At 35.7% G+C, this 12244-nt stretch overlaps 1 protein-coding gene across 6 annotated transcripts in view; it reads left to right on the top strand.

Annotated features, from left to right (window-relative positions):
- Nucleotides 1-11636, top strand: part of TTBK2 (tau tubulin kinase 2) — a 75164-nt gene extending 63528 nt beyond the window's left edge. For all 6 annotated transcript variants that reach the window (XM_086891774.1, XM_086891771.1, XM_086891775.1 and 3 more), the window contains 2 exons: nt 8868-10132; nt 11126-11636. In XM_086891774.1, the coding sequence (XP_086747900.1) occupies nt 8868-10132; nt 11126-11594 (1734 nt within the window). In that variant the 3' untranslated portion in view covers nt 11595-11636. The remainder of the gene's footprint in view (nt 1-8867; nt 10133-11125) is intronic.
- Nucleotides 11637-12244: the final 608 nt, after the last annotated feature.

Raw genomic sequence — 12244 nt, 5'->3', positions numbered from 1 at the left:
TAAAAGTAATCCATCAACCTTAGTTACTTCCAAAATTCCGTGGGATCATTGATGTGTGATAACAAGTCAAACCCCTGACTGTTTTCCAGCTGAATATAAAACAATCTATATTTCTGTGCTTGATGTATAGAAACAAACAGTAACACTCTTCATGATGGCTGATGTATTGACTAGGACAGAAGACCTAAGAGAAATTGAGTCATTATGAATTAAGCTTCTGGACTTTTTGGCATTGGTTTGTACCTAAGATGCAAAATTACCTTTTTTTTTTTGGTCTGTAGCTATGATTTAAGTTTTTCAATCAGAATCTATTGCAGGTGTAATTAGCAGACTTAGTGAAATGTGCACAATGCTCAGAAAAAGCAAGTTGGCACAGAGGGTCTTTTCTGGCTTCCTTAGTACCCAAAAAATAAATACACGAGTAATATTAATAATGGCTGCAAAGTGATATACTCTGTCATGTGAAGAAGACCTGGCATTGTGCCAGGTGGTGCTACTTGGTGGAGTAAGCATTAAGCCTCTTCTTTCCTTTTACCTGGTAAGTGCTTGACCGCTGCATTGCTTTTTGAGCTATGATTTGAAAGTCCCAAATGTGTTACCAATTTCAAGTTTGTCATTTCCTATGGAAAAAACAAGCACATAATTGTTTAGTTCATTCCAACAATGAAAGCCTCATGTACTTCATGGCTCAACTGAAGAATTCAAGGACTTTTGCAAGTCCTTTTTTTGACACATTTTAAAGACTTAAAAGAATTTTTATGTCGTTTATGTTAGTCTGTATAAATATTTGGTACCGAATATATTTTCACATCTTTCCTGTGTCAGAAATTTGGTTCAGCATTCATAACTAATGAATTGCAGAGGTCAGGGATCTGTACTGTTGAATTTAGTTTCATGTATTAAAAAATAAGAAATGATGCATTTGTTTCTGAAATCAAGCAAAGCGACTTTCTTTACAGATTTTTGATGAATGAGGGTTCAGGAACTCTAACCTATCTTCCTGTACTTTGGTATCAGATAGAGGAGGTCATAAAAATCTCTGTTCTCTGCTCACTAGTGCAGAGAGGCTTTATTTGTTCAATAGAGGACTCCTGTCTTGCCATACATAAATAATGGAAGAAAATTGGAGTGTTTTGCTTCAGCTCTCCTTAGTTATTCAATTCACAGCATAAAGAAAAGAGTGTGGTAGCATTACAGCTCATAAAAACCCAGATGAATTCTTTGTACTTGGGTATGAAGAGTGCGTCTGGAGTGCTATTAGTATCCTTCTCACCTAGAGCATGGTCAAATTGTACAGCAAATCCTCTTGAAACCTAACCTTTTTCTTTCTTTCTGTGAATTTTTCAACCAGGTGAGTTGTCTGCTCATTTGGAGAGCTGCATCGGGTGTTGTGTGAGGTTAATGGTAAAGGTGATGTGAGTGCAGCTGCTACTGGCCAGGTCTGTGTGTGAAGATACTGCCTAAGTAGCTGTAGTGCTAAATGTGTAGCTGTGTCTTAAGAAACAATCAGAATCAGTGACCTCAGATTTTTATCTCTGGTTTCTCAGCTTAAATTTTGCAATAAGATAGTGAACACCTCTTCTAGCCACTGCAGCAATATAGAATATTTCTAAACTGGATGCTCTACAATATGATACAGTCCTTAACAAAGGTGGACTCCAGTTTTGTCTGTCATTCAGGTGTATTTTCTTTCTTCAGTGTGCTTAATCATGTATGTAAGGGAGGCTAATTTAAATTTAATTATTTTATGGTTATGCATTTTGCTAGGGAAGGATATTTTGTGTCTCTCAGGTTAAGCAATTAGAATTAGTTGTCACTTATACAAATATTTTCTCTTTATAATAAATAAAGAAAATTTATAATAATAAATATAGAAAATTTATAATAAATTTCTCAAATTTCTACCTTATTGGAACATTTAAAAAATATTTTGTAATTATATACTTATATAATTAGTTAAAAATGCTCTAAAATCTTCCCACACAAGAAACTATAGAGATGCAAGCCATCACTTTCGTATTTGTATGCGAGATGAGAAATAATATACTGATCTGAGTTGAAAAATTTACCTTAATTTTAAGCTTCTCACTGGAATTCAGGGACCTATGGAAGAATAAGATAAGACTTCTTGACTTATTCAAGGGTTATTTAGAGAAAGAATGCATATCCCTTATAATTTTTTTTTTTTTTACTTTAGGCATTTCAAGTTTATGGGCCAGGAGTGCACATAATTGTTGTAAATTTTGCTTTTCTTAATGAACTAATTTTAGCAGGTTTCACTATTCTGCAATTGCAAGAGAATGAAATTTACATTGGTTTTCATATTTAACAATCGCTTTTGAAACCACAAATAAGCAAACAAAACCCCAAAGGGTTCTTTTCAAATTTGTCAGTGGTATTAACTTGGCATGTATGGTTGGATTACTATAAAACTCAGCTAGTTAACGCTCTGGTTTAGAATTTAAAATATCATGAAGGGATACATTTGTCCAGAAATCCTCTTCTGGTCTTCATTTTCAAGGCGTGGCACGTTATCAAATAGATGTGTTCTTGAAAGAAGTGGAGGAAAAGGTTTTCTCTGTTCAATGAGTCTGTGTTTTTGCTGCTGCCATGGTTAAAGCCATAGTTTGTAGAAAAAATATTCTAATTTCAGAATTTACAGAATTTGTATGCCTCTTGTTACCTATCCTGATGGAAACTATGTTGAGTCAGCATGAGGTTTAAGTTAGGTTCTTTCCTGTTTTAATCAAGGCAGAAATTCAAGGAGTTAGTCCAGTTTGTGGCTTCTAGAACTGTTTCATACACAGTATATTTGATTTTATTAAGTAGGGAAAATGTACAGATGTTTTACCATCTCATTCATGAAAGGGTAATTAATAGTTGTTAATATTTCAATAATTTTTAGCCTGGCTTACGTTCTTTTAAACAACTAGATTTTATATTGATAATGAAGTTTCTAGAAGAATGTTATTCTATGCACTATTTTTCTGATGAAGACAAGTGAAAACTTTTATTTGTTACTTTTATCCAAGTGTCAGAGGAAATATCTTGATACATAGAAATCTAAATGCTGCCTTTTTGGGGCAGTCTTTTGTCTGAAGGAAATTCTGCAGGCATACTTTTTTCCCATCTGCTTTTGGTGTAAAGAAGAATTAAGTAGTACAGCATGTTAAATTCTTCCAATGGGAACTTTCCAAGTTGTAAATTAAGTGATTAAGGGTTGAGGACAAGCAGTCAGCATGAATGACTTAATTTTTTCCAAATAGTGTGTTGCTGTAGGGAACATTTCCATTTCTAGTGACAGAACCATTCTTGGCCATTCTGCTTCTGCAGGTTTCTCTACTAGAAGCAACAGAAAAGTCATGAAGGTCTGGACAATGAATTTGCCTTGGTAATAGCATCCACATACATTGAGTCAAAAAAACCCAAATATATAAAAAGTTATAATTATTTTAAATGTTTGTGTTTTCTGGCATCAGCAGTGCTTTTAAGATTCCCAAAATTGGAAATCACAGATTTCAGCTATTCTTGTCTGTCCTTGAAGTTTTAGTTTTTCTTTTTTAAATTATTCTTTTAAAATGCCAATCCTACACAAAACATGTGTGATTTATTACATTTTTCTAACATCATAATTTCATTAGCATAAAATAAGCAAAGATGTTTCAGGAAAGCTAAGTGGTCTGTGGGATTCCCATGGCGAGTTTATTAACTCTAGGGTCAACAATTGTTTCCATGACAACACTTCATACTTATAATCATCTTGAAATAAATAGGTGGTTACAGTTCAGGACATAATGACTAATGATTCTTTCTCGTGTAATGAAGTTTTAATTAATCTAATTAATATTGTGCCGTTAAATAAGTGTACATACTGTCTATAGTATCATCCACAAGATAATTTTTAATTTAGACATCTTTATTTCTTAAAATATTTTTCTTCTATTATTAAATTCATATATGATTCTAGTTTAACTGTAATTACAGAGAAAAAAACTTCACACCTCTGAACTGTGCATTAAGGCAAATTAATGTTCTTTTTGTTTGAAATTAACCATTTATGTGGAACTCAAGAAAAATACTACAATACTGACCATTTTAATAGCAGTATCACAGAAGTGTTATGTATGTGTTATGAAGTTATAGTCCGTAAGTGCCTCTGCTTTCCATTTCAGCAGTAAATTTCAGGAGTGTTCTTCAACTGGTTTATTCTGCTTATTATATAGAAATAGTTTCAAACTGAATGAGTACGTGTTTTAGTCATGTTACCAAACTAATTAGCCACTTATTAGCAGTCACAGTCATTCTCTAAAAGCAATTAAAGATACTATTTTCAGAGCAATCAATATTTGCCTATTGGTTATTTGAGGATACAGTTTTTATGTTAGAACAACAACAAAAAAATCTTATTTTATCTGGTAAGTGATGTAGGAATAACTGAAAAGGGAAGATGTTTAAAGAATTCAGAAGTCAGGCCATGGCTAATAAGCCTTAGAGAAAGACTGTACATGCAGATCTCAATGTTCTTTATCCTCAAAAGCTACCTATCACATTAGAAAATTTGGAAACACAGTTGTACATTTATAGCTCTGCATCTTATTCCAACCTCTTCCTATTTCTTGCAACCTCCATGTAAATCAATGCCAAAATTAACATAGAAGAAATAACATATCTGAAAAGCTGTGGAGAGCAACATGTCCCTCTTTTCAGATATAAAAAATCTTCATATATTACTTCTGTTTAGTCTAGGATTAGGGACTGCCACATGTGAGTTTTTACCAAAAAAATATAGTGTCCTGGGGACCAGCAGTTCCTACAAATGCCTGCAGTGCTTGCTGTACTATATATATGGGGCTGTTGAAAGGGATTCAGTAACAAAATTTACAATAATCTCTAGTCTGAGGTTCCATAACACTGAATATCAGCCATGTACTTCTGTTTATCTTCATATTAGTCTGTTTGTAGAAACAGCCAATACACTTTAGTAAATGTATAACTAATTGTCTTTAACTTCCCTGCTGTAAACTTAATCTGGGGATGGAATGTAAGGGTTACAATAGGATTACACTCTAGAAAGTCAGTAGGAGTGATAGGAATGGAGTATTTTGCGAAGTAGGTGTATTTTGAGCAGGAAGCTGTGAGCTGTGTCCCAAGATGTAAAGCACAGCAGTGGTTTACTCGTGTGAGAATGGCACTCAGTTAATTACAGGACGCTGCACCTATATACCCTTGGCACTTCCATGCAACCTGCAGTTCAAATTTCTTTGCAGAGGCATAATGTTGTGCAAGGAAATAGAAGTTAAGGGATGTAAGTAAACAAAACTCATGAAGAGGAAGTTGATGAACTGGAAAGATTTAGGGAGATTTTTCGGTCTCGTCAAAGTTGCAGACTCGTGCTGCAAGCCATTAGTTGTATTCCGGCTGGCTACTATGGGTGAAAAAGTAGCAGGGAAAAGAGAAAGGATACATGGGGTTTGTTTTCCTGGATCCAAACAAAGGCTTTGAGGTTTACTAAAGTAGGAAAGATGTTCTAAAGAGTAAACTGATTAGGTAAAGTATCTTCGGAATGTCCAGTAATATAATGAGGGCATATTAATATGAGAAATTACAAATAATGAAAGGATTATCAGGAAACAAATCTGTATACAATTTTTCTAAGAGGCCTGAAGTCCTGACAGCACTTGACATGCAGAAGTATCAGACATCATGAGTGGAAGGAAGAAGCTATTGCTGATATTGTACAATAATCCATATTCACACCTTTATGTCTTTCAGACTTAGCAACTTTGCAGACCTAAAGTCAGTATTTCATTCCTCTACAATTAGCTGTATATGTATATATACATATAGCTGGATATATATATATATATATATATATATATATATATATATATATGTATGTATGCATGTATGTGTATATACACCTGTATATGTACACAGAGGCATTCATGCAAGCATATCACTTACTATTGCAGCCTGACAAAGGTTTAAAAGGAGGAAAGTTTACCAGATGTCATAAAGGATGTCTGAGACATCCTTTTGTTGTTGTTTTGCTCTTTTTCCTTCTTGACATTCCACTAACTGTCACACAAAATTTATTGAAGAAATTATCTTGCAGGATAATTTCTCATCTTAGTTCAAGTGTGAATTTGAGAAAACAGAAAGGAATTTGGAAATTATTTAGGAAAGGCCAAAAGATTCAAGACTATGTGGTAATTTAATTCAAATATTTTGAAGTGAAAGGAGAATCTCAAACTCATTGTTCCCATATATATATTGTCTCAGACATTTTTAGTGATCTGTTGTATCATATAACGCCTGTTGAAGTATGGGAATTGCAATAATCAGTGTTATAAACTATATATCATAGTGAACTGAAAGGTAGGATTTTAAGTTGTATTCCCCATATTTTACTTCTTAGATGAATTGTAATCTTTGTTCCTCAGGTTTAGTGTTTTCGATAACTGACATGATTAAACATAAAAGTTTGCATAAAAGTAGGATAAGAGTGTATATAGTAGCACAAGAAATAAAAATATGAGGATCATTTATGGTTACCCATAAAATAATAAAATGGCAAGCCCAGCAGGGATATAATCCAGTTCTTGTGTTTTGAGAAGACTAGTAAGAGATTTATTGACTATGTGAGAAATCAACCTTTTGTTTGTTAGTGAATACAAATCCAGAAAGTGATATAAGTGTTCAAAAAGACATTTCTGAAAGTATGAATTGCTCAGTAGTACTGGGTCTTTATTGATACTTAGTCCAATATCCTTTTCTTTTTTCCATTTGTTCAGTGGGTTTTTTTTTTTCGCAAATAGCTCCTGCCTATTTGATTATAGGTGGTTCAACAAGCCTAATCTCCTCTTTCTCGAATGTAAGGGTTAAATCAAGATGTGCCTGAAAGACTAGAAAATTCTCTCTCCAGATGTGGCAAAGGATATAAAGGCTGTTGAAAAATGTAAATTAACTTCATATCAGACCTGCTTACTTCTAGCAAAGAATTGACATGTGAGAGAGGTATCCCAAGGAAAAGAGAGTTTTCATGTCAACAAATTTGAGCAAAGGAGGATTTAAATGCAGTTGCAGTTCTTCTGGAAATGTATCAAGTAGATAAATATCCTCCTGAAAAAAAAATCCCTAAGGTTGTCTTACCTCTGTAAGTTGTGGGCTTACCAGGATCATGCTATTCTAAGGGAAGTCATCCTTCAGGTACGTGGAAGACAACTCTGGTGTTTTAAACCTGAGTTATTTGAATTGGCAACTAGACTGGCTCATTAAGTGAAAAGTTTGGAAAAGGAAAAATTTTACATGTCCTTACTTTTGAGATGCATCTGCAGCCCTAGAGAACAAGGTATTGAAACAAGCTAAAGACAGAGCTCAGTGGACAGCAAATGCTCAAGTGATCTCTCCAAAATTTGAACCTGCTCTTCCATGGACAATATTGCATTAAATTTTCCTGAACCCGCTTTTAGCCAGCTTGTAGATGAGAATTTGTAAATGAGCTGATGATTTTTTTCTGACAGGCCAAAGTAAGTTCCTTTGTCATATGAAAGCAAGTCGTTCAGTTAAGGTTACCTGGAGATGTATTGTCTTAGGGCAAGTTCCTACATATGTATGAAAACCTATGGAACAGCTGCCCTGTTTCAAAAACCCTTTTTCTTATTTTTTTCCCTCCAGTTTTATCCATTCTTCCTTATCCATTTTTCCTTTCTATGCAGAGTTCTTGCTAAACTGTTTTTTAACACTTGAGATTTAAGTACTAAATTATCTAATCATGAAAAGGTGTTTTTAAAAAAAATCTATTTCCTAGATCTAGCTAGTTCTAGAATCTATCAGTTCTAGCTGAACTGATGTTCTTGGATTCTCTCAAAAGAACTCTTTTAAACTAAGAAACACTTCACTGTCTTAAGAGAGAAATAATGTTTCTTTGAGATGAAAGAACCCAGACTGAGAGTAAGAGGAGACAAGGAGGACTGTTTTGCCAAAACTGAGTAACTTCAGGATTTTGCTCAATGTACCATTTTAATTCAGCAAACATGGAGGACTGTATTGGCCCAAACTTGAAAACAAATTATAAAGACAAAAGATAGACTCTTGCTGCTGGTTTCTCTATTTTTTTTTTTGGTGGTTTTTTTTTTTTCTTTTTCTGTTTTCTTTGGTTTTTATTGCCTGTAGTACCAATGTACTAGCCCTTGCACAAGCCCAGTAAGCTCAGCACCATATATAATTTCTGTAACAAAATCAAGTAAATTCTGTATTGTAACATAGCATAATCCTAGTAACACTTCACTAGTTGTCTCTTCTACCAGTTGTGCATCGAGAAAGTGTTTTTAACCAAACTCGGACTCCAGTTTCCACTTCCTGTTGAGTCCAGATTGTGTCAGATTCATACACCAACTTCATCCAATTTCTGAATCTAAACATCACTGTGTTTTTTGTCTTCTGTATTTGTCTAAAAATATTGCTGTGTACTTGTTAAAGATTTTACATTTATATGCAAAAGTATATCAAAGAGTAATCAAACTAAAGTAAATAAAAATAAATAAATAATAGTAAATAAAGTAAATAAAAATCTGCCCGTTTGGTTGGATGTCATTTCCAGGGGGTTTATTTACTATCAGCAACATATTTTACTGACATTATGCTTGTTTTTATATGTTACATATTTCTGTTTTAGGATGATAGACTATTTTTTTTCCTGATTATCTACATGACATTATGAAGTTAGGTATTATTGGAAAATTGTGATTCATAAGAATCATTATATAATGTATCTTGAAGACGTGGAACCAAAGCTGCTATTTAAAGGATGTTACTTTTAGAACATTCCTGAATTTCTCACCTTTTTTTTAAATTTTCCAATACAGATAACAATACCCAGACCTTCAGTGGCATCCACACAATCTGCTTCAGAGAGCTTTCACTATGGCCACCAGCTAGAGAGAAGAGAACAGGATGGTCAGTCTGTGGAACACACTGTGGAACTTTCCTCTCCAAAGGAAAGTTTGCCAGGTTTGGCTGGGACAGAGGATGCACTTCCAGCTAGTGCCAGCAGACCAGATTTGATGCTTAATATTAACCAAGAGGTGCTTGGCAGGGAAGGACTTGTCAAAGAATCTGTTGATGTCCTGGACTGTGACCAAAAGGATCTATCTGAACACAATGGGATACAGGAAGAGAAAGAACTTGGAAAGATTCCTGTGGAGGAGGCTGAGGAAGAAGGCCTCCCAGTGGTTTCTGAGGATGCCGTTGAAATGCTAAGCAAAGAACAAAATTCTTTGCCAGGCAACTCAAAATCTGCAGAGGAGGAACCTCTAACAAGTACTGAGGCAGCTCAAGAATCAAAGTCAAGGCCTGTCTGTTTGGTGCCAAATCAAGATGAGGTTCTGAAGTCAATAGCAACGAAAACATCAGAATTGTCTCCCTCAAGACTTAATAACGCACATGTCAATAGACAGGCAAGCAAAACAGCAACCGTTCAGGAAAATGGTTTTCATTCTGATAAGGAAGAAGTCCATAGCCAAGACTTGAAATGCCACCAAGTGGCCCTTACTACTTTTTTGCAGCAGGAGAATAAAAAAGAGAAAAATGCTCCTAGAAATGGAGAGTTATACCACTGCATTTCAGAAAATGAGAATTCTTATCGATCTAAGAAGGACTCAGTTAAAACTTCTTTTGTATTCAGGCAAAGTCGAATCCCAGTTTTAGCACAAGAGATAGACTCAATGTCAGATTCCTCTTCTGTTTCTGCGAAGGAAAAGCTTCTTCTAAAAAAGGCCCATCAGACAGACTTGGTCAAATTACTTATGGAAAAGAGACAGCTCAAATCTTTCCTTGGTGACCTCTCAAGTGCCTCTGATAAGTCACTGGAGGAAAAAACGGCTGCTGCTCCAGTACCGTTTTCTGAGGATGATGTCTTAGCTTCATTTTCTAGATTGACACTGGACTCTCATTTCAGTAAGCAGAATGAAGATAGCTCTTTGTCTCCAAGCAGCCCTCAGTCCAGAAAAAGCAAGATTCCAAGGCCGGTGTCTTGGGCAACCACTGATCAAGTCACCAGTTCAAGTTCAGCTCAGTTTTTTCCTCGGCCACCACCAGGAAAGCCGCCTACTAGACCTGGGGTTGAAGCTAGGTAATGCAGAGAAAATAGAAATAGATTTTCAGATTGGAAATGGATTTGAGCTAGACTGCAGTTACTGTGCAGGATGGAACCCTGTAGAAGTTCCATCCTTTAGCTAATTTTTTTAAAAATGCTGAGCTTCAATTCTCTGAGAAACCTTACATTGTTGGAGAATGATTGAGGAGAAGCTGTTACACAAGAATGAGCCTGGTTCACTGTTAAAACTAATACATCAATAGATGTGTATTCAATATTTTGAAACCTGACAATCTGTAACTAAATCTTTACACATTTTTTTTAAAGTGAGGTCACGTTTCCAGACCTGCTGGTTATTTGCAAACCCATTGAAATTTTTAGGAGCTGTTACATTCAGCCCCCTTGAAAAATTTCCTGTTCTTAATGTAGACATTGTAAATATTTGAAGATTCCAGTCATCAACATTGAGTCAATTAGCTATGCTCAGATCATGTCTAAGTAAAGCAACTAACTAAAGGAGGGCAGAGTGAATTTTAGAAGACCACCTCTTTGCCCCATCTATATGCAGACAACCACAATCTAGTTTCATCAGTGTCTACATTCCCAAGATAAGGATGATTTTGATACAGTTGTGCAAAATCCTTTGAAGGAAGTTGCAGTGGGACTTGTCATCCCTTAAAATTGTATGGGAGTGTACTGATGGTGCACAGGACGTGTCCCTCTGAAGCAATGGCAATAAGCACTGCTCTTCAGTGCACTTCTTCCAATACCACCAGGAAATTTCAGTTATCCTGTAAATACTGAGGCTGTTTATGTGGGTGAGTTTATGTAAATATAAATACTGTGTTGAGCTGAACAACACAGAAGCCAAAACCTAGATCCAAACATTTCTACCTAATGGGAAAATTGAGCTCCAGATATCTGTTCAGCAATGCAAACTCCTATTTAGTTTCTAGTGATACAGAGTTTCTATTTGAATTTTAGTGAATAGGTGGAAATAGAAATAATCTTTCTTCATTTCTTCTTAAGGTTGCGCAGATACAGAGTCCTAGGCAGTAGCAGCTCGGACTCAGATCTTATCTCTCGTCTGGCTCAAATCCTACAGAATGGATCTCAAAGACCAAGGAGTTCTACCCAGTGTAAGAGTCCGGGATCTCCACATAGTCCAAAAACACCACCCAAGAGCCCAGTCATCCCCCGCCGCAGTCCCAGTGCCTCCCCTAGGAGCTCTTCTTTACCCCGTACTGCCAGTTCTTCTCCATCCCGGGCTGGGAGATCCCATCATGATCAGAGGAGTTCATCCCCACATTTTGGGAGGAGTAAATCACCTCCTAGCCATTCAGGCTCCTCATCTTCTAGGAGGTCCTGCCAACAAGAGCACTGCTGCAACAAAACAAGCAAGAATGGTCTGAAAGGATCTGGCAGTTCTTTCCACCATTCCTCAAACACTAAGACTTCTACAGGAAAGAGCAAATCAACTACTAAGCTTAGCAGATAGGAATTGGGCCTTGACAGGTATAAAGTCTCCTCCTAAATCTGATGCATGTTGTGTCTGTGTACTGTGTATTTAAAAAAATAATCAAAAAAGTATATTAAAAAAAGGTGTTGAATCTGCACATTTTAAAGAAAGTAGCCATTGTAAACTATTCATGAGAAAGCATTCTGTGTAAATAAGTGGCCAGGCTTTGCCTTAGAGCAGGCAGCAAGCAGATCCAAAAGATGGGAAGTAGAGGCCAGGATAAAAATGACTGGGTAGTCAAAGAGGTGCAATGTATTTAGAGTAAGAAAATATCTTGAAGGTGAGTGTTTTAAAACGGTATTAATCTTGATGTGTTTAGTTTCCCTAGTTAGAAGATTTGGCCTAATTATTTAAGGCCCTGCATACTCAAGGAGTATGTAAGAAACAGTTATTCCCAAAATGACGTCACCACTTGGGAGATAAGTGCTGCTCAAGCATTTATTTGGAGTTTTAAAAAAGCACACAGTTTAGAAGATGATAGTTCTACCTTATAAATTTCTTTGATTTTGAGCTGCACTCACCTCTGAGTCACTGAGTGCTCATTTTGTCCTCTATCAAGGCACAGATTTTTTACCTAAGTATCATATACCTTACCCCTTCTTGATACTGATGAAATTAAAGAAATGAAC

This window comes from Cyanistes caeruleus, chromosome 6 (genome assembly GCF_971803275.1).
Source record: "Cyanistes caeruleus chromosome 6, bCyaCae1.hap1.1, whole genome shotgun sequence".
Classification (NCBI taxonomy): Eukaryota; Metazoa; Chordata; class Aves; order Passeriformes; family Paridae; genus Cyanistes; species Cyanistes caeruleus.
The sequence above is the reverse complement of the archived record's forward strand: the minus strand, read 5'-3'. Positions and strand labels throughout refer to the sequence as shown.